Raw genomic sequence first — 23,620 nt, 5'->3', positions numbered from 1 at the left:
AATTGACAGAGCTGGTGAGTGCATCATATCCTCTTTATGGCCGGAGTCGCCGGACTAGGTTGCCTAAAATTTTCAAATGTCCCAAATGACTCAAAACCTAATCAGCCAAAAGAACCTAAATGTGTCTCACTCGTTACTGAACTATCTAAGTGGTTGTGACTAACAACGTGCAAAACTTTATTTGGTTCAAGCAAAGTGGTACCTGAGATGTATGTTAACTGAGAGAAATTTGCTACGTAAGAGCTAGTGAGCCACACCTGCCACATGCACCCTACACTGGCAAATGGAGGAAAATGTAGAAGTCCAGGAATGTGAGCAAGATAGATCAGGTATTGGACAACTAAGTTTCGAGTTAATTCTGACTGATTATGTCATTCACAAAATGTACAAGGTCAGAAATGGCACCATTGGCATGAAACTGTGTTCCCTGGAGGCTAAGATTAAGGCAACAAAAGATGTGATCTCGGTATACAATATGAAAACAGAGCTCTGAAATAGAAAAGTAAGTTTTCAATGTGATGAATCTTACAACTTTCAGTAGCCTAAGCCTCTTATGATTCAAGCAACAAATTTTAGGCAACGAGTATCATTGTGTATATTTTGGCAGCGGATTGCACAGAACCGCATCCCACAGCGTACACATGTATACTTAGCAGTGAATCCACAAACAGTGCAGAAATGGCGACGTGTGGAGGAGCTTGGAGGGCCCACTGCTGCTCTTAAATAGGAAGGCAAGTGAGGAGACAAAGATTCCAGGTTCGCCTGTATTTTAAGGAATATTGCAGAATACATTTATCCAAACATAGAGGAAAATAGATGCCAAAAAGAGAAACATGACTTGAAAGAAAGGAAAATAGAGAAATGTAAACAAAGCAGCAGTTCTATTTTTACCTCATGCAAAAGTTCCAGGAATGTTCTGGGGGCCTTCTTAGCATTCTCAAGTGCTTTTGCCTGACGAGTTTTACGTTTTGTGCTTTTTGACTGCTTCTTTGTGTAAACTGGTGAAAAAAAAAAAGAAAGGGTAATTTGAATGAAGAAGCAAAAAGCTATAGAAAACAAATAGAAGAAAAGGACTGTATTCTACGAGTAAGCTACTTGAACTACGTTTATTCTTCTCTACAAGACATGGAGTAACGTGAAACTAAGTATACTTGCTTCAGTCTTGCAAATGCACATATGCAGGAGGGAATTTAGCCACTGAATCTTGGATGTCAGAGAAAAAGGCCACATATCAGGAAGAGGGAAGGTTCTCTAGTCACAAGAACCTCACAGTATGCCTAGTCAATAGATTAAACTCATGATATTTGCTTGTCACTTGTTAACGCTGCTGCGCCAGTTCTAGCTTTGACTAAATTTATGTAGTCTTGAAGCAAATTTAAATTGAACGACATAGATTCGACGATCAATATATCCCCTCAATTGAACATGTATCTTAAACAATTCAGAAACCAGAGGAAAGTCCATTTCCTCTTGGAAAGGTTGCATATTAAATTTTTCTTGTCTGGCCTGAAAATGGAAACAAAATATCTCAGTCAACTAGCACGTGGAACTTCGAAGGCCGTGACTGGATCAAGGAATTGTAGAGGGATTTACAGCGGGAAAGGAAATAGTGAAGGAAAAGATGAATTGAAGTGGCTAAATGATTATCCATTCCCCCGATAAATTCTCCATAAATCCATTATCTTAATACCACATTATGAAAAGTGTGGGCAAAGTTAGTTTCAACTTGGCTAGTTAATCTTTCAAAATCATCTCCTCAATGATGTATTTCAGGCAAGGTATCCACCAAAAAAGTCGAAAAAAGAACAGTGCAAAAACAAAATCGCTACCAGGTTAAGAATATGAAGAACTGGCAATCATTAAATAAACAGTTTTGCCAAAAGCTAAAAACGAATTCGCAATCTCGCATGCTCAACAAGAACCAAATTACAAGAAACAAAATTTCATGAAGGCATTGTCATTCCTAAGACCAATCACACAAGCTTATGCTACTCCAGCCCTTTATGAATCTTGACTCACACTCAAACTTCTAAAAACTACCCAAGACCATCTCCATTCCTTTACTCCAAGACAAGTCAAAATGAGCTTTAACCACTAGACTCTTCTTTCAATTCTACGATTAATTAAACTTGAACTCATATCAACTGAAGATTTTACTCAAATTTAATTAAGGCCTAGTTTGGCTAAATAAGCCAAGTGGCTTTTTTGTCTTACTCTTTATTCAATTCTTTTCCGTATTTGTTAGTCTCGCGTCAAATTTTTGTGGATTATTAGTTTTCTTGACAGAGGAATCAAAAAAGTAAAAAATTGTGATCCATGCTCAAAAAAATTCAAATATAAAGACAAAAATAAGCCAAATTGTTCATACTCTATTAAAACTTAAAAGAACACCAAATCAATGTTATGCTTTGATTGCAGATAACAAAAACCAACAAAAATGATTAGTAAAGAGGAAACAAAAAGCAATTTTGAATAAACCTTGGTCTTCGTCGTCAAGAGAAGCTTCGTCATCGCTGTTGATCTCTATCATCTCTGCTCCAGGATTGTCATTCTCCAAAGCTTCAAGACGAGCAAGGGCTGCCTACAAGGTATACAAATTACAAAACTTTCAGTTAAACCCTAAAATTACTAGTAAAACTTGTGCATTCAAATGATAGGCGAAAAAACGGAAGGAAAATGAGATACCTGTGTTCGATTGTCGCTGCTTGCAAGTGCAGCGACCATTTTCGTCGCAACCTTACGAGTCCGGCTTGACATGCGGCGAAGCATGTTGGAAGTGGTAGTATCCTCGTCCATTGCTGCCTAGACGAACAGACAGAGAGAGAGAGAGAGAGAGAGAGATGTTCGAGATTTGTGTTCTGATTGTGATGGAATAGAAATTCAGGGGTACGAAAATATACCTAACTATGTGAAATTTAAGATCGCGGTGGTGGTGTGAGCGGTGTGCGGCGGAGGTGAATCGGAGGCGGGGGCGGGGGCGGGAAGGAGAGAGAGTGGTGGCTCTCGTGACAGAGGGTTTGGCGCAAGAAAATCGACTTGAGAGAAACCGGACGACGCCGTTGTAAGCCTGATAGTACATGAGAATGAAACGGTGCCGTTGAAATGCACCGTGGGCCATGGGGGAGAAAAACCCTGAGGGCTTGTTCGGAACCTGTTTAAAAATTTTATTTTCTCTTGTTTGGTTAGAGAGAAAACAGGGAAAAAAAAAAGAGCAGCACTACAGTCATCGCATGATTCGATATGTGTAGGTGCTCGAATCAAGTTTCTCATCTTTGAAAAATCGAAAAAAAATGGAAGATTGTTTTTCCGATTATCCTAAGACTAAAGCTTTATCCGAGCACCTACATATATCGGATCGAGCTGATTTTTCTCATGCTGACTTGGTTTTTTTTTAAAATTATTGAACTATTCAGATCATCCGTGCGAGACTCGAAACGGGCCCTAATGACATGTGGTGGCCGGCCACCGCCTTTTGGGTTCGATGGTTGTAGACTTTATGGGAAAGAAATGGAGTAAGAAAACGAAAAATTAAGCACAGTGAGTTTTGCTCTATATTTTCCTCAAAGTTTTTTTTCCTTTCTTTTCATTTCTTTTCTTCATGTTCCAAAGTTAAAAGAATTAAGTCAAAATCGTTCTTTTTTAATATAAAAAACGTAACATGTCAAAACAAACAAACAAAATTTACAAAATTGATTTTCGTAAAGTGGTGAGATTCATTTTTTATTTATGAATCGATCTTAAGCTCTTTTTGTCTTACTTTCTTACAGATACTATAATGCGTTTTTTTATGTTTAGTGAGTAAAAACATCTACACCTACAACTTTTTGATTTTGGTTGGGTTGTTTATACTAAACTAAATTATTTTATCAAAAGTTAAGTTGTTTTTACTAAATTAAAAGAATTCAACATATTTTCTTCCACTAACCAATGTATTTTCTACAACTTTTAGTTTAGTGAAAACAACTTGACTATAAATAGTTACAAAAAATAGTCCACAACTTCTAGTTTAGCGAAAACGCCCCCTAAATATTAATTTTATGTTAACATTATTCATCATCAGACCTTTTATTCTAGAATGCAACAGCGGTCCATATCACGCTAAAATTTGCAATTTACCTCCTCGTTTACTAAATTAGTTTCGTTAGAAAAAGATTCCGGATGCATAGCATTCCACATTGATTCATCTAGGTTTTGAAACGAAACCTTAACAACGAGAATTGTACGCGTAATTGATCCGAAAGAATTCCGCAGTGCGTTAATGCATTACAGGAATCTTGTCAAAACATGCATACTGCATTAATGCATATCTCCTATACAAACATATTGGCAGATCAACCCCAAGAGATAGAGTGCAGTTGGTTGATCAGCCAAGATGGATGGGTTTACCACCCAGAGGTCCCAGCTTCGCAACACACATTCTTTTTTGACCGAGGTATCATTTTTACATCAGGGAATAAGAATTACTACGAAATACCAAGCCCTAATATCTTACATCAAAAATTATGAAAAAACAGAGGGCACTGTAACAAAGAAAACCCCCTTCATATATATATATATATAAACCCTTCGAGGACATCCGATAAAATTAGAACGATATATAAAAAAAATTTATCGGAAAACAAAACAAAACCCCCCTTCATTTGGGGGCGCCTTCTTTTCCAATGATCTCATGGGATCGTAACTAAACCATTATAGGAGTAGTTATTAAACTGTTAATCACTAACTCCTCTGAAAGCTTAAGTTGTTAGAGAGAAAAGGCAACTTTATTATTTATACTTTTAATGTGCCTTCACATGTGTAGCCAGACTCTCCTCCATAAGCGAATTAAACACGTGTAAATATTTTAACATTAGACAGGCGGTGAAATTCGAACACGAAATCTATTACCTGTTCTGATACCATATTAATTTGTTAACCACTAATTTGTCTAAATTTTTAAGCTGTTATGAGAAAATGACAACTTTATTATTTATATTTTGACAAAGGATAGCAAGAGCAATGCTATGTAACCATCTTGGGCCCGTTTCAGAATCGGAATAAGAACTTATTTTTTGTCTACTAATAAAGTGTGTTCCATAAAAGGATGAATAAGTACTTATTTTTTAAAAAGGTAATTTCAAGCTCAAAAATCATGTGCTTACGCAAATAATTTTCCTATCACTATAGATCTTCTTTGATAGATCTCATTGAGATCTTTAATACGATGCAAAAAAAATTTGAAAAATTATTTTTTATTTACATTATTTTTTAGTTTAAAAATGTAAAAATAAACTGTTTATTTGAATTTTGTGAAACAAAGCCCCAAAATAAGTATTTATAAAATAAGAAGATTTTTCAAACGTACTCTTAGAAGCCATATTTTGGATAATACTATGTGACGTTGTGCCACTGTAACTGGCGACATGCTACATGGAAAGAGGTGGGGTCGGCGGACCCCATGGGAATTATGTTTTTGCTAATTATGATATTGAGAATTCTAATTGGTTAAAAACTGATCACATCAAATTATTGTATTGACACTAGTCACCACCGTGGGCTACAGACCACACCAGTTGATTTCTCCCTGCCACATGCGCGGCTCTGGCCGTTCTCGCGTGTTTCTCAAAGGGGTGGGCCTCAAAGGGTATAGCATGCAGCGCCGCATCAAATTAGACCCGTTTCAAAACTAAAAATAAGTCGGAGTCAAAAAACTAAAAAAAACAAAAAATAAATATTTATTTTTTAAGAAGTTGTTCTGAAACGAAACCTTAGTCTACATTGTCATTGGTATTGTGTCGGTATCTACGCTACAAATTACAGTAATTAAGGTGATGGCGATTAACATTTTCAATGCCCTCGTAGAAGTTCATGTCTTTATCCTTTTTTTATACTGTACATTATACAATACACTTGACATATGTGTCTTCTACTTATTGAGAGGTTTAGTTGAGCTAATTTTTTTTTAATTCATACTTATGTTTGTGAATGACATCATGCTCACAATCTTCTGGAGTCGCCATTGACTGCACTGGTAAAGAACATGGTAAGTGAGTTGTAGTACTCTACCAATACATTTGTAACACGTCAATGAGATAGTATACAATGGGGGTGTTTCCGGTAGGAAATAAGTATTGAGAAAGAAGTTGTTGTTGATAAGTTGTTACTTGTTTTCACTAATCAATAAGTTGTTAAAAAATATTATAAGTTATTTCCACCAACCAATAAGTTGTAAATGGGTATGTGAGTGAAAAATTGTTGAAAAATGTGAAGTACTTGTTTCCACTAACTAATAAATTGTTGTTTAGTGTGAACAAACAGCTAAAATGTCTAAACTTAGGCCATCCACAGTGGTATAATAAAAAATGGATAATCAAAATTTAACACATCAGCTTTTGATTATTCATTTAAGAGGTTGTTAAACTTAACAATGTTGAGATCCACAATGGTCATTCCAAGTCCATAACTAAAATAAGGGATCCACTATAATCTCTCTCTCTCTCTCTCTCTCTGTTTCCCGCCATTCAGTTCCTTCCATTTCTTTTTCTTTTTTTGGCAGAAATATATCGATTCCCTCACTTAATTTTGGGGAAAAAAAGAGAATAAAATATAAACGAGAAAAAAGAGTGAAATACATTAATCCGATGACGATTAGTCAAATTGTAGATGATCGAGAGATATAAGTTTCACTTTTAGAGGGAAAGAAAGAGAAACAATTTGTGGGTGAAGTGAAAAAGATATAGAGACGAAGAAGAAAAGAAAAAAAAATACCAGTTGAAACATGCGTGCATACAAATTTTGGAACCAGTTAACTTATGTGGTATGGGGTTCATAAATTTTGATTATTGAAAAAGGTTGCTAGTTTTGGTTATCCAAAACCAAAAATTTGATTATTTTTAAGGATGTTGCTAAGTTTGATTATATCATTATGAGCTATTTTTTGCACAAATATTATTAACTTTAAAAATAATTAACTTTTAATTATACCACTGTGAATCACCTTATTACTTAGTGCGAATAAGCAGCTAAAATGACATAACTCTGGTCAAGTCGTCGTCCTTTTTTGTTGGTGGAAACCTCATTTTGTGGTCCGTTTTGAGTTCTATTCCCCCAGTAGTTCCGTACCAAAACTCTGGTCAAGTCTCAATCCACTCAAAAGTCAAGATACCACCATAGAGTTTGTAAAGTAAATTGCTTTTCTCACCCCCCCTGACACTACACCTCTCCCGCTGCCACACCCTTTTTCCGCTTTTATCCTCCTTCAGCCCTTTTAATTACCTCCCTCCGCCATTTTAATTCATTGGGCTCTGCTGCCCCTAAACGGCAACGTTTGGGTTAAAAAAAAATCGAACCTATCAATTTGCAATCCTATAGAGCATAAACGTAATTATGAGAGCCTTAGAGACAAAATTTGATTATGTCTCTTTAGAATAATATGATCAAAATAAAAAGATCTTCACACCCGTTCAAACGCATTAAAAATTGAAGTACTTAATTTTTTAACCATATTTTTTAATATATACACGGTCTAAAAAAAACTTAAGTGTTCAAATTTTCGCTCCGTTTGAATCGGTGCAAAAATCTTGTTATTATGATTATATTGACAAGATCTTTGCACCGATTCAAACGGAGTGAAAATTTAAGCACTTAATTTTTTTAGACCGTTTATATATATTAAAAAATATGGTTAAAAAATTAAGTGCTTCAATTTTTAATGCGTTTGAACGGGTGTGAAGATTTTTTTATTCTGATCATATTATTTTAATTTCTTTCGTTACTTAATTACTCATATCTTTTTAAGCCATTTCAACAAAACACCGTAAGACTTATTTTTTAGTTTTAAGACTCTCTTAGGATGTCCATTGAAAGGCCTTGAAACCAAAAAGTTATTGCGACCATTTAAGATGAAATGATCAGAAAAATAACATCTTTGCACTGGTTCAAACGGATTGAAAATTGAAACACTTATTTTTGTAACTATATTTTTTAATCTATAAAGGACAAAAAAAGAAAAATAAAACAGTCGTATAAATATGATCAATTGAAACACTTTTTTTTTCTTAATTACTTTACAAAGCCTAAAATTAGACCTGAACCTATTATTAAAGAAAAAAAATTCAAACTAAAAAGAAAGAAAAAGAAATAAAATGAAAAAAAAAAATCAAACTGTAAAGAAAAGGAAAAAAAGAAAGAAAGAAACTGTAAAGAAAGAAACTGTAAAGAAAAGGAAGAGAGAGAGAGAGAGAGGCGGGGGGTAATTCCGGAAAAGGGGAGGTGGGGCCGGGGGGTGTGTGTGTCAGGGGAGGGGGAATAGCAGCTCTCGTTTGTAAATTCTGAGATCACAACTTGGCATATTGATCCTGAAAAGTAAACAATTCTTCTTTCGTACGTCTAGAAATGAACTCTTTTTTTTTCCTTCACAAAAAAAAAAAAAAGACCCTTTAGCACTTTGGAAAACTGATCAGCCTCAAATTTGTCAATACCATATTTCAGATAATGTAGTTCCTGTACCGAAATTCGGGTGTATATATATCTGCAGTTTCAATTGCATAATCGTGTAAGAAAATTTGAACGAGAGAAACTCAAAATACAAAACATACTGAAATAGTACTAGTATCCGCCTTAATAATTCTGAGATACAGAATCTTTGAGACCTGGTAGAATTTTCTCATGCCTAAAGAGCCCTACCCTAGCGGACCGTACGTACATGTATTGATCAACTCCAGTATCTCACCTATTTAAATTCGTTCCGGCTCAAATGTCGGTCGGTACCGGCATGCATGTACCAAGACACTACCGAACTACTTTTCTATTTATTTTTCTCTTTTAGTATAAAAGTCAATAACAGACAGTACTAATCAAATACTCCGACAGTGTCGGTCGAATACCGAATGGTACTGGTCAGTACGGGACGGTTCCAGACTACTTTTAAATTTTATTTAATTTTTTTTTTAATAAATATACTCCATATAGTATGTATACTCTCTCCGTTCCAATTTGTTGCACCTATTTTGACTTTCACGTAATTTAATAAAAAATCATAATTATATTGACTTTGTGTCAATTTTACTATTTTACCCATTTGTAATTTATGACTTTTCGTCAACTTTCTTGTCATGTCAATAATTTACTCCACTTTCTTTTCAAATCAAGTTCAAATTTTGAATTTGGGAGGGAGAAATAAGGGGTAATATGATAATATATATATCCAAAATTGAAAAGTATTGAAATAAGCACATCATTTTGGGACATCTCAAAAAGGACGGAGGGAGTACTACCGTAAATTCTTCGATGCGAGACAATAACAGTACTAATATCGATAAATCTGTAACGACACCTGACATATCACCAACCTGATCAGTACGTAGCGTAACAGTAGGGAAAAAAAGAAAAACAGTTGATTTATTTATTGGGCAGGGGGGGAGTGATGGGTGGTTCTGTTGAAGCACATTGGTGCCGGCCTCAACACACAATCCAGAAAATCTGAAACATCCTATTATAGGAGCAGGAAGATCAGAAAGATAGAGATCTGTCACAGCCAAAACTGGCTCGTTGTCCCCATTTAACTAGACACCCACACACATTGTGCGCCTAAAGTCATATCATATCATCCACGCAACAAAATTGGAGTACCCAGTGGGAGTACCTCTCTCTAATTGCGCCTCTTCAAAAACACTTTCTTCTTCTTTTTATTATCTGAGAGATCAAAGATATTTCTTCTTCTTCTTCTTCTTTTTAACTGATTATCGTCTGGACGAACGGTAAACTGTACACAAAAATATGTAAATTCAGGGGAGGAAGAAGGGGCTGCTCTTCCGGCCAAAACAATGTCGTCCCAAGTCCAAAAGCTTTGATCCAAAACGTTTACTAGGTTATATATACTCGATCGATTTGATTTTTTGCAAGGCCTTAGTACGCGATGAGATCTTTCAAGTAAATTTTCAGATCAAGCTTTTGGACCCGGAACGATATTGTTTTAGCCGGGACAGCAGCCCCCCTTCCTTCAGGGACCAATGACTCAATTTTGAAGCAATCTTCTCTGTCTGGAACAAATGGAAACGGGCCCCTGCTGCCCACAAGGAATGGCTGGGGTGCTGACCTTAAGAAACGGTGCCGTTTTGGTGCAGTTAGGCAATCCTTGTTTGCGCTTGTTTAGTCCTTGTTTGGTACCCATTAAATCGGGCAAGATTCTTTTGCACAAATCACGCACACACGATTTTTGTGGGGCCCATCTCGGGCCGTACAAAGATTCGAATCACTCATTCTATCAAAAAAAATTATACTCCGTATTACAAGTTCTAAAAAAGTCTTTATTGATAGTATTTGATTAAGTTGATTTTGTAGAGGAAATCATAAAAACGTTTTTTTTGAAAAACGAGTGGTTCAAATCATTTTTGTGAGATTTGAGACATCTTATGAATTCTGAAAAAACTCTTACCAATATCGGATTGACCTGATTTTTTACAAACAACCATTAAAAAGATATTTTCAAAAAAATGAGTGATTCAAATCATCTTCGTGCGGATCAAAAAAAAAATCATCTTCGTGAGAATTTTTTTTTTAAAAGAGTGGTTCGAATAATCTTTGCGAGATCCGAGGTATCCTACAAATTCAAAAAAGCATTTACCGATATCCGATTAACTGATTTTTTAACCAAAAAAAAAATCATAAAATAATTATTTAAAAAAAATGAGTGGTTTTCAAATCATCTGTGCAAAGAATCCTGTCCCATTTAATGTGTACCAACTGAGCCAAAAAGTGCCGTTTCTACGGTCAGCACCCCTGCCGTCCCTTGTGGCACAAATTTTATGAAATTGGGTTCATTTTTTATACTTTTTGTTGCCAATTTTGTGATGGATTTGAGTTTTTGTATTCTCTTTAAAATGGGAAACTAGAAATATTTGCTTAGAGAGAAACTTATTCATTCACGGCTCCGCCGTGAACAAGTTCTTTACAGCAGCAATCAATCGCGACCGTCCAAAAGTGTTCTATTCTGTCCGGATTTTAATGAAACTTTTGGACATACAGTCACGATTGGCTCCGTAAACAACTATTCACAGTTCCGCCGTTAAAGAAAAGATTTTCTCGTTTGCTTAATGTTATGCATGGAAGAACGGAAATATCAGGGGATTTGAACATCGTGGAAGTGCATCAGTAATACAATACTCCGGAGAACTCAGTTGGTCTTATGAGACATTGAGATTTATGACTTTGTTGTCTTTCATTAGATGCTATAAACTCCAAGCTAAATTCATACAAGATTTTGTCCCAACTTTAACTAGACCCCATCATTAGACGGTAAAATAAATTCCGTAAAAACTAGTCGAGATGTGTATATGGTAATCCTACATGTGACTCGGGATAACTATTGAGCCAAGCTAATTTACTCAACAAGCCTCTCTTCAAACGAGCCGAGTTTTTTAGTGTCAAACCTAAAATTCAAACTTGTTTTGTTTACTAAACGAGTGAAACAGAACCGAGCTGAGTTTTGCCTTAACAAACCGAAACACGAGCAATTCGGTTCGCTTATTAGAGCCACTAGCCAGGAGCAATAGCAAAAACAGGTACAAGAAAAGGTGGGAAGTAAAGTATCACTCAGACTCACCTATACGAAGGAGTTGGGAAAGGAGTCAACATCCACAGTTCTGTTAAATTCATCCCCATTCCTCCCCCCCCCCCCCCCCCCCCCCCCCCCCCCCCCCCATAATTGAAAAAGCCTGCAAAACAATTCAATGCGAACCCTAATTCTCGCTGAGGGATTCCTTCTGGAACACACTACCATATTCATCAGATTTCAGACTGACCGCCATTAATACCCAGCTCCCCCACTATACTGCCAATTTTTTTTAAATACTGCGTACTATCCTTTTTCCCATGGTAAAAAATAAATATCTGATCTGAACAACATTCTTTTAGGACAAAAAATTTATTACTCCAGTAAATGTACTTTCAGGTAGGTGCCTAGTCAATTTATTAATAGTTCGGATTCTCTTCGGTTCAAATTTTAAACGAAATGAAACAGTTTATATTTGAACCATACAGTAATAATTATAATTGATTGTATGAGATAATCTAAATCTGAACCATACATTAGTATGTATAATCGACTGTTCGTATTTTTTAAGAGACTTTTCGATCAGTAAAAGTTTTTTAGCAACTCTAAATTATGAATTGCAGCAATGGATGATTGAAATCTGAATTGTCCCGTTTGGTCCAAATTAAGGACAAAAGAAGATCTAATTCCTTCTATTAATTCGTACATTCTTGCAAGATCTAAGACTTAAGGAGATGTTATTTCAGAGAAATCGTTTATCTATCTATTTATATATATATATAGATTAACGATTTGAGGGACACCAAAAAAATACCTGAAAAAAACACTCCAAATCTCAATCTCATAGTTTTCGATCAAAATTTTAAGATCCAAACCGTTCAATGTGTGCAGAATGTGATTTTAAGGATGTCCGCAAAAAATTAACAAAAAATATGACCGAAAAGTGCTTGTTTTTGTATAGTTTTTTATTAAACCGTTCATTAAATTTGAGCTAAAAACTGCTCATATCAAGCCATTTTCGGTCATTTTTTTTGCTGATTTCTCGCGGGTACCCTTAAAATCACGTTCTAATCATATTGAGCGACTCGGATTATCAAAATTTGATTGAAAATTTATAAGGTATTTTTTTGGGTGTCCTTTGAACCGTCCCGATATATATATATATATATATATATATATATATATATATATATATATATATAGTTGTTTTCCAGTCCGGACCTCCCTTTTCCCGATCGAATTGCAATGATCCGAGCTGCTCAATGTGATCAGAACGTGATTTTAAGGGCACCCGTGTGAAATCAGCAAAAAAATAATCGGGAAGGGCTTGATCCGAGCAGCTTTTTTTCAGAAAGCTGCTCGGATCAAGCCCTTTCCGATTATTTTTTTACTGATTTCACTCGGGTACCTTTAAAATCACGTTCTGATCACATTGAGTGGCTCGGATCATCGCAAATCGATCGGAAAAATGGGAGGTCCGGACGGTGTGGACCTGAAAAAACCTATATATATATATATATATATATATATATATATATATATTGCGTAGATGACAAAAAAAAAATTGCTTAGGGGTGAAACCGGAGTCTGTTGTGTGGGACGATAATTATTTCGAGCTCGCCTTGCTTTTGTCCGTCTTTGTTATTCGTGATATAGATCGAGTAATTGCCTCTTCCGCAAATCACAACTCCAATATTATTTACTCGAAATAATAATAGGCTGCGTTCTCTTAAATTTAACTTAAATTTGCAAATTGTTCTTATTTGAATTTTTTCGTATTTGTTAATTTTGCCCCAAACTTTTGCGGATTATTGATTTGTCTCGAGTCTCTCAACAAGAAGAATCGAAAAAGTAAAAAAAATTGTATTTTTACCCAAATATTTTTAAAAATAACCACTTTTTAGAAGAAAAAAATTGTACTTTTACCCAAGTATTTTAAGAAATAACCACTTTTTAGCAACAAAAAAAAATGTGACATTTGGATAAAAGTAAAATTTTTTAACTTTTCCGATTTTTATCGTCGAGACGAATTAATAACCCACAAATATTTGGAGCAAAATTAACAAATGAAAAAAAAATTCAAATAAGGACAACTTTCAGATTTAAGTTAAGTTTAAGTTCAATAGTTCAATAGAACGCAGGCATTGTTCTTATTTGTTAAAATAAAACTAGACAAGTTTTTCCTCACTTTAATCAGTACTGCACTCTATTATTGTAACCAACTCGATTGAGTACGAATGATGCAAATCCCACATGCGAACTACGTACTGTATATGAGCAAAAGAATACGAAAGCAAAAGGAGAAAATGCCCATATGGTGGGATATATATATAATGAACGCTATAAATGCAAGCTAAACGAGAGAGAGAAAACAAACAAGAAATCACAAGAGGCACATGATATACTACGTGGTTTTTCAGGATGGATATATACACGAGTGAAGAGAAAGAGAATTTATTATCAAAAGTAAAGAAGAAATACAGAAAACCGGTTGTAATTCGTAACTCTAGAGATGCCACAATATAAGAGAGACAACAAAAGAATAATCTCCTAGAAGTTCCCCTAATCCCCTATTTAAACATACAAGAAAAATCAACCTGGTATCAGGTTAAAGGAAGAATATATTGCTTTGTATATATTCAGGAATCATGATAAGGATGAAAAAAAATATTCTATAAAAGAAAAAGAAGCATATGCGAAAATTCAAGATTATGTATCATAGTATTATTATGATATCTGGGACAACTATATATAGTAAGATAAATGGCAGAATATTTTTTACTCCCACTCGAAATAAAAAGAAGAATATGCGTTAATTATTTATATGGTTTTTATGTACGGAATCAGAGAAAAAAAAAACAAAAAACCCAAGAGTAACTACAAAGGAAGACGAGGAAGAAAGACCATGATCATCACTCCAGCGGAAAAGATCAGTCACGCCTTACGTTAATTCCATGATTAATTTAAAAAAGTGAAATTAATTAAAACGTAAAAGGCAGTAATTAGATGGGAACAATCCTGAAATATTGCTGAAAATTTGATAAAAGATCAATTCCGGACATGTCATCTAATCCCTTCGAGAGGAGTTCGAATCATCGGTACTGAAAAGACCTCAGTATTGACGTTCTCCTTCTATTTGGATCAGTAAAAAGAGTCTTTTGTGTGAATCTGCAGGTGAAATTGCACGGGAACAAACATACAATAACGCGGTAAACGAACGCAAGTCCGCGATTATGGATGGAAAACCGAATGAAGTACGTCTAAGAAACAACAAGATCTCTTCTTTCTTTCTTTTTTATCATCGTAAGAAACCATAACAAGATCAAAACGAAAAGATCGCCATGGTTTTTTCGGCCTGAAAAGTTAGATCATATTTAGTGAAATCAGGAGCTAGATTCATGATTTTGTTTTGAAAAGTTGGATCCATATATATGATTCGTATCCCACATGCAGGAGAACACAGCAGCTAGCTAGCCAGCACATACCTAGATGAAAGAAATTTCGAATCCCAGAGGCTGAAAGCTGCACCGGAGCGATAGCAAGAAGAATCCGTGAAACTCAGGATAGATAGCGCCACCTCCCTCCTCCACGACGGCGGCCGCCATTAGTAGTGTCCGTGGCGCTATCCCTCCTGAGCTTTACAGATCCTCCCATACTGTATTATGATTGGATGGTATGTTTGAGAGCGAGGGTGATGAAAATGGTGGGGAAAGAAAGGGAAGGGAAGGAGTGTATTTATAGAGGGAAGGGAAGGGGCAGGCAACAGAGTCAATTGACCCAATTCTATTGGTGCGCGTATGGAAGGAAGGAGGCCAATTAGGTTTTGGGTGGGGCTTGTTTGTTTGTTGTATCTCTGGATTGGAGGAACGGATTTAATTTTCCATTTCCTGTTGTTTATTGGTCAAAATACGTATTAATCACGATTTTCGCTGCCGACTACGTTATCTCTCCCTTGAAATACGGTTATGTAGTCATCAGTAGGGGAAAAAATCTCCAAACTCTAGCAGTCGACAACCCTTCCCCTCCCCTCCCCTCTCTCTTAGACGGCAGAAGGGGAGGGATCATTCCCCTCCAATCTTGAATCCCCCCCTCCCCCCTCACCCTCTGTTCTTTTTTTCTCACTGTCGAACCGTCTTCTCTTTGAATCCTGTGACTGAAGTTCGGGCGTTCATTGGGAACTTTTTAGAGAGATCGTTTTCTGGCGGCGTTCTGAGGCTTCGGTTTCAGTGGTTACGGATAAGATGTTGTCCACCACCTTTCTCAATTTCAATCTTTTCACATATGATCTGACACCGTATGTCACGTTTGCTGGGCGACCACCACCTAATGATATGTTCCTATTTTGTGAATTACGAGTCTATCAAGGTGGTTGCGAAAAGAGTGGCGATGGATGTCTTAGCGGTGCTTCTGTTATTTTGTTATTTGTTTTAATACTGTCTTCTCTTTGGGGAGTTTGTCCTCCTTGATTTTGTCCTCTTTTGGGGGTTTTTTTTTTTATTCTGTAAGGCGGTGCATCTACATGCTTATACGGTGCATCTACGTGCTTATACGCCCTGTCCGTAGGAGTGAGCTCCCAACCTTCCTTTATGAGAATCTTTTGATAAATATTACATCTCAACTTTTTACAAATAAACAAAAAAGAAATCCAGTTATGTGAGGAGTGGACTAGTACGGTAGGCCTAGTTTCCAAAGGGGAAAAAAAGTCAACTTGCCCTTTTATTTTATTTGTTAATTTTGTAGTAAATTATTGTCTCGTCTCAAAGAGATGAGTCGAAAGGGTACGAAACAATTAGAGGATGGTGCTGTGCAGTGGTGTGTGCAATATCGTGCTGCGTATTTTCGAGCCGTCGGATTATGACGGCTCGGATCTCATCTCGACAATGAAACGACTCTCGATCGTTGGTTGCCGAGATAAGATTCGAACCGTCGGATGCACGATCCGACGGCTTGGAGCACCTCACTGCAAGCACCAACCCAAAGTCCCTGTACAAAATTATGATTTTTATCCAATTTTTTACTTTTTGCACTTTTTCTTTGATATTTTCAAAAAAAAAAAGGGAATAAAGTCATAATTATTTACTTTTCTGATTATCGAGACGAATCATATTCACAAAAATTTGGCGCAAATCTAACAAATGCAAAAAAAAATTGAATAAAAACAAAACAAAAAATAATCCAAGAAGCCACTTTTTTTTTTTTTTTTGAAAACCGTGCTGTATTCAAAGTAAACTTTAATTTCCCCAGACTTGTAAGTTTAATTTGTTGAAGGAAAAGATAATTTCATGTTTAATTAAGAAAAAGCTGAGTATTTGCAAGGTAATTAAAAAAACAAACGAGTCATTTTAGGCTGCGTTCTCTTGAACTTAAATTAAACTTAATTAAAATATGATTTTTTTTGTCCTTATTTAAATTTTTTTTCTCATTTGTTAGTTCGATGAGAGGAATCGGAAAAATAATTTTTTTTACTTTTACCCAAGTATTTTGAGAAATAACTACTACTACTTTTTAACTAAAAATGTCCCCCTTTTTTTTTGTGTGCTAAAAAGTGGTTATTTATCAAAATACTTGGGTAAAAGTAAATTTTTTTTACTTTTCCGATTCCTCTCGTCGAGACAAATCAATAACCCATAAAAGTTTAGCGCAAAACTAAAAAATACGAATAAAATTCAAATAAGAATAAATTTTACAGATTTAAGTTAAGTTTAAAACAACACAGCCTAGGCCCGGAAGAAAAAAATTTGGTTCGCCATAAGTCCATAATCTACAGTTGACGACTCATTGGCCAAGGCCAACTCATCGCCAAGAAAATCCAAACTCCCAAAGGGTTGTCCACACAGTCGAACCGGTGTCTACGACTCAGGAGCAAGTCTAGCCGACACTTGTTAAGAGATAAAAGTTTAGCGTTAAACGATTGAATGGTCAGGGCCGCATTAAAGGGTTATAGTGCGGCATCCGAATCGTCCATCTCGATAATTAATGGCGTGAATTTCATCTCGGCAAGACCCTGTAGTACGGTCGAAAACCCCTTCCCCAAACTATTACATGGGTCGAGAAAATCCAAATTGCCACGTAGTCAGGTGCAAGTCCAGTTTGCTTTGGTCAAGCCACGGAAAAAACCCGGAGCAACTAGGTTATTAGGCACCAACGGGCTTGTAGCCCAATGATAGCACCTGGTTCTTTTTTTGTGAGAGCACTAGGTTAAGATTTGAGCTCCGTCGTTAGCGTTTTGTGAGTTCAGGGCTATTGATAACTGAACCCCCAAAATGTGGGGTTTCACATGAGTGTGTGGTAATATGTAGTTAAATTTATGAGAAAAAATTTAGACAGGATTTGTAGTCTATAGGACCAGTATAACATTGTTCTCACTAATGCTCCATTTGTTTCGATGTAAAATGTTTTACCTATATTTCGGTGTTTGGTTGTATAAAAAATAAAAAAAACATCATTTTACATGTAAAATATTTTCCATTAATTGGATAAAGATTATTTACTCTTAAATCTTCCGTAAGTTATTTTCCAAAATGAACCTATTGCTCCATGTTCAATTTGCTCTCTCTCTCTCTCTCTCTCTCTCTCTCTCTCTCTCTCTCTCTCTCTCTCTCTCTCTCAATTCTACCGTTTAAGCCCCCCTCTCTCTCTACACTATATATTTTAGAGATTTCTTAAAATATTTTTCTCAATTCTACCGTTTAAGCCCCCCTCTCTCTACACTATATATTTTATAGATTTCTGAAAATATTTTTTATATGCTAACTGAACACCAGAAAATAAAAAGTTTGACATTTATTTTCTTAGAAAACATCAAAACCAAGTCAGGCAACTAATTAGTACTCCTCCAGTAGTGGAAATATGAATGGAAGCCCCGGAAACTAATCACTGCTTAGCGCATTAATTAAAAACGACTCAAAATTCTTCCAAAATAACTGGACACCAGTGAAAGAGTGCATGGTTAATTATAGGAAGAGGGTTCCTGGCCTCTGTTTTATGGCTTTTAACCATTTTAGGATAGGTATATATACTGTCAGCTGTCAGTTTAATTTATTTATTCTTAATTAATTTAACTCGGTCCAATTAAACTAATCATGCATGTCTCTATTGCTTGTCCTTCACCATCCCAACATCACTTGTGAGTGTGTCTGTCAACTCTTTTTTGGAACCCCTCCTATTGCTCAAAATTAATAATTAGTTAATTAATTAATCAATATCGTTTGGAGTCGGCAACATTAAATTTGTGGTTATTGCAATCATTAAATAATATACTAGTAATTTAGAAAAAGTCAACGTTACCAAATTTCAACCAAAATCAGTCTTAGTCAAATCCCCCAAACATAAGTGGTTGAATTCTTTGGCCACTCAGGAATATAACAACTCAGGTCCGTCCTGCTCAGCTTCTTACTTTTTAATTATTTATTTTTTTCCTTTATCAAACAGGTCATTTTCTCATAATACATCATCTTTAATTCAAAAAATAAGTACTTATTTGAAAGATGAGTATTTAGGCACCGTTCCGCAAATATTTTTATTTTTTAAGTACTGATTTCCTATTTTACAAGGCATTTCATTCTTTCACAATACATCACGTTTGATTCGAAAAATAAGTAGTTAGTGGAACAAACTCATTTGTATTTTGAATTATCCTATAACAAGTTGAGCATTTTTCTTTCTTTTTCATGTTTTGATAGCTTAAAGTATTTAGGACAGCTTACGCGCATGTTGTTTTTGTGGTTAACTCCGCTCTTGAATCGCAAGAAACCACGTTACCGAACACATTAGTAGAAGCTCATACTTATTTTTTAGGGAAAATGACGGCCCATAACGTGTTTTGATAATTAATACCCGCCAAGGACAAGCTAAGAACATTTGTTAATGTTGAAAATATCTTTGACGGGTATTAATTATCAAAACACATTCTTGGCCGTCATTTTCCCTATTTTTTAAAATCTAAAAACATTGTTATTTGTTGGTTCGGATCCTCTCAATCTTCATATTGGATTCCATTGGACAGCCCAAATCTCTGCTTCGTATCTCGACACCAATAGTAAAAAAAGTAGCTCTATTCAGTGGAGGAATTTAAGGCTTTCTTAGACGGTATTCGAAAGTTGAAACTCTAGTAGTGTTCTTGAGGAGTTTTGGTTTTTCCTCCATCTCTCTGTTGGAGGTTCTCTGTTGTTATTGTTGTTCTTTTCTTTCTTTTGGCAATTGTAGTAGTTTTATCCTCCATGCCTCCCCTCGATGTAACCTGGTCGAGTTTTTTATAAAAGTTTGTTTTGCTGATAAGAAAAAAAGAATTAAGATGCTAATCTTATTGGTAAGACACTGTCAAAAAATCTAGATCACTTATAGCAAATATAATATATATATAGAGTCATTTTCAAATAAAGAGATCCTTATTTTAACTAAAATAATGACCTTTCCATTTCTCCCATTTTCCGTTCGAAATCCGATGATCCGAGCCGCTCAATGTGTTCAGAACGTGATTCTAGGAGTACTTGTGAAAAATTAGCAAAAAAAATGACCGGGAAGGGCTTCATCCGAGCAGTTTTTATTTGAACTGTTTGATAAAAAATAAACAAAAACTGCTCGGATGAAGCCTTTCCGGTCATTTTTTTTTGCTGATTTATCCCGAGTACCCTTAAAATCATATTCTGAACATATTGAGCTGCTTGGATCATCGAAATTCTATCGGAAAAGGAAAGTCTTTATTTTATTAAGTTAAGGTGGTCCTTAGGAGAAGGGGACTCTGTATATATATATATTTGACGAATTAATCAAACACTTAAGAATCTGATTGCATTGATTATTTGTGTGACAGTGCATGTGTACTTGTAGAATTATTGTCCAACTCTCAGGAATTTTCCAAAATGCAGAGGTTTAATCAGGAATATTTATGTGATCCAATTCCAACATACCTTTCACATTCTACTATTTATGTGATTTAGAATTTAACGCACGCACCTTGGTAAAACAAAAATTGAAATAGTAATGTGAACACTGCTCACCTCTCTTTAAAAATAGAAATAGTAGTTGTAGAATTATTTTGAGTACAAGAACTTATAGAGCAATTTTACGAAAATAATTCTAATACACAATTGTATCTAGAGGCGTTCGATACACATGAACCTCCCTACATCGGATGCTCCGAACATGCTTATTATATCTAGAGTTGTGTACTGAAACTTTGTTCACGCTCGACTTTTTTTTGAACTAAATAACGCGCCTGAATTCTATGCCCTTTTTTTCCTTGAGACTAGGAGGGGACACGGCTTCGGCACTTGAAAGTTGAACCCTCTCCCCTTCCCATCTATGTCTCTCTCTCACACTTGATGTGAGTTCACTATATATATATATACACACTCTTTTTAGATAGACGCAAAATATCACTTATTTCTACTAAAACTATCAAAAATGTTAGACAACGAAGGTTTTAAAAAAAAATGAATCGGTTAGAATAATGGGTATTTTTGGACTAAAATAACAAAAATATCGAAAACCGTTTAGACAATATCACGAACTCATCCTAATATTCTCCCTCTTCCCGTACCCATCTCTATTTCCCAGTTTTTATGGAGGCGGCTACTTTTCCGCTGCCAGTATTAATTTCAGGGACCATACTACACATTAAACCCCTTAGGTTCTAACCAACGTCAAACCCGGATGGGAGATGCTGCCAAGCATTTGTTCTTGGCAGAGATGCCGGATCTAATCTGAGTGCATAAAATTGGATTGTCCGTTGCTCAGATTAAAATCCGAACTGTCGATTGTCGAGATAAAAGGACGTATGGGCCATTCGGCACTATTACCAAGCGGGATGCTTATAATAGCATCCCTGGGTCCAAACTAGACTTTATTTTGTTTTGTTTTTGGGATCGAATTGACGAACTCTCCTATTTGGGGAAAGACCATCTGTAGGCTTTTTGGTCATATCGGCTTCCTCCTTCCTTCTGCAAATTAAGAGCATCTCCAACCCTTGACTTTATATTGGAGATGCCAAACTTTTTTTGAAGGCTTACGTGACATTTTTGCATCTTCAATTAGACATCGAAGCCTTTCTCTCAAATCCTTATGTCAAATTCTATTTATTTGAAACGGAAAAAAAAAAATTCTAAAGGAACATTTTCAAAATCATAACCGTCAGGTTTTGAAATTTGGCATATGTGTTCATCCATGTCAAAATTGGCATGCTTCCCCCCTTCATCCATGTCAACGAGAAGCATGTGGATTGGTTTTTCTTCCAATGTCAAATTTGAACGTTAAACACTCCCCATCACACTGAGCTGTGCTACGTGCACAACAGCTGTGCACAGATCCCTTTTCCTCCTGCCTTGGGTCGCGCAAAGATGATCGGAGCCGATCATTTTGTTCAAAATATGTCGTTTGAGGTCTCTGTAAAAAATGACCTTCGTTCGATATCGTTAGAGGCGTTAACAAAACACCCAAAATCACTTCAGAATTTGGGGCGAACAAAATGAACGGCTCCGATCATCTTTGTGCGACCCGAAGCTGAAGAAAAAGGGGTCTGTGCACAGAATGCTGTGCACGTAGCTTTTATGCATCACATTTGGCATCTCTCATTGGAGATGCTCTAAGGACTGATTTTACTTTGAGCTCGAACAAATTTTACTTCGAATTTTTTTTAACTAAATCCTGAGACGATTCCCATCTCCTACAAAATTAAAACTGAAACTCTGTTTAACCACTGCCACCGCAACTACCACCGTCATTGGGGCTTGGTGGCCCTCCCAGCCCCGTATCAGAAAATTACATGTTGCGTTGAAGTATAGTTCTCTTTTCGAGTCGATCGATCATCGAAGTCGTCCCGGTAATCGTGCAGTAATTTTCCATTGGCTGAAAAAGCACGGGGCGCGTTCGAGGTATTTCAATTTTTGATTCACTCTTGCGGGGACTTGACTCATGATCTCCTGGGTTCATTGCTAACTTTGCGATGCAACCAATCTATGAAATCTTATTTTACTTCCCACCCTTTTCGTAGAACTGAATTCACCACTCTATTTAATTCTTTTAGACTCTCTACAAATTAAAAAAAAAAAAAACAAAGAAGAAAAATATTGTGTCGTTAGCAGTGTTATCCATGATGCATGACACTATTAGGGCTATCTTACCTTTACGAGTAAGCGTGTGAAACGGCTGAAGGAGGAATTATGGGGATTAGTTCAAGGTGTGTGCAAGTCGATACAGAACACTCTGCATTACCCAAAAAAAAGAAGAAGAAAAGCTGAACTCGTTTGTCTTCCGGCATATGATAGGTCAAACAAAATACAGTATTTATCATCAACTTGTGTAATCCACCTTATTTCAGCTTTTACTTTCCAGAGGGTGGAAAAGACCAATCTCAAGTCAACCCCAAGCAATCAAGGTAAGCGGGCATGAGAAAGCTAATAAGTATTTGTCCTTCATAAAATGACATGGTTCGAATTCTATGTAGGCCGGATATTCCAAAACCTAGGGGCCATTGGAGATTTCCCCAGTCGTTAGCTTCAGGCTGCCAAAATCAATCGAGGGGAGAGCAAACTGGTCTGAACATCCGATTATGAAAAAAGAAAAAGACCAATCTCAAGTCTTGAGGCAAAATCCATGCCGGCATTCCCCCTTAGATGATGCTTTATTTGGGGCGTTGAATTTGTGGTCACACCTGGATCCCAACTTGGCCACCAACTAGAAACTCGCCATGTGGGGAGCACCAAAGTTTTTCTCTCATTTTTTCCATGGACGCATTCTTGGGCTTAATCATTATTAGAACGTTTAAAGAGAAGAAAAAAAGAGATAATTTAATCATTATTATTAGAACGTCCGTGTCAGGCACGAGGATAATTTACCAAATTTATTCATCAAAACATTTTTCTTAAATAAGATCACACATGCTAGATATATTAAATTCAACCGAAGGATGTGTGTAACTAAAAATAGGCAACAAAGCAGATGAGGCTTTATTGATAAAACCATGTAGTTCAATGCATTTGATCGATAGAGGTTTAAATCGCACTAACTACAATTACAAATGTTGACTTTTGATGATGAGAAAAAGAACAAGATAAGGCTTAAAGATAAGAGACGTATATGCTTAACCTCATA

At 36.0% G+C, this 23,620-nt stretch overlaps 1 protein-coding gene across 2 annotated transcripts; it reads right to left on the bottom strand.

Moving 5' to 3' along the window:
- Positions 1-407: 407 nt before the first annotated feature.
- LOC131334297 (SWR1 complex subunit 6) lies at positions 408-3,094 on the bottom strand. Of its 2 annotated transcripts, XM_058369244.1 has the most exons (5): positions 2,901-3,059; positions 2,686-2,802; positions 2,479-2,581; positions 892-998; positions 408-762 (listed from the first exon to the last, which is right to left on the bottom strand). In XM_058369244.1, exons 2-5 carry the CDS (start codon positions 2,794-2,796, stop codon positions 559-561), a joined length of 525 nt encoding a protein of 174 aa, XP_058225227.1. In that variant the 5' UTR covers positions 2,797-2,802; positions 2,901-3,059; the 3' UTR covers positions 408-558. The 2 variants fall into 2 exon arrangements, with proteins under 2 accessions (XP_058225227.1, XP_058225218.1); XM_058369235.1 differs by having other exon boundaries at positions 2,686-3,094.
- Positions 3,095-23,620: the final 20,526 nt, after the last annotated feature.

Source organism: Rhododendron vialii, chromosome 1a, assembly GCF_030253575.1.
Source record: "Rhododendron vialii isolate Sample 1 chromosome 1a, ASM3025357v1".
In the NCBI taxonomy this organism is placed as follows: Eukaryota; Viridiplantae; Streptophyta; class Magnoliopsida; order Ericales; family Ericaceae; genus Rhododendron; species Rhododendron vialii.
Note: the sequence above shows the minus strand (reverse complement) of the source record. Positions and strands in the feature narration are given on the sequence as shown.

Excerpts from the sequence above, each read along its gene's own strand:
- LOC131334297 (XM_058369235.1), bottom strand. The coding sequence starts at position 2,796 with ATGGACGAGGATACTACCACTTCCAACATGCTTCGCCGCATGTCAAGC. Across the intron at positions 999-2,478 it reads TCTTGACGACGAAGACCAAG|TTTACACAAAGAAGCAGTCA; the intron begins GTTTATTCAAAA and ends TTTTTTCACCAG. Across the intron at positions 763-891 it reads TCCTGGAACTTTTGCATGAG|GCGAACCTGGAATCTTTGTC; the intron begins GTAAAAATAGAA and ends CTTAAAATACAG.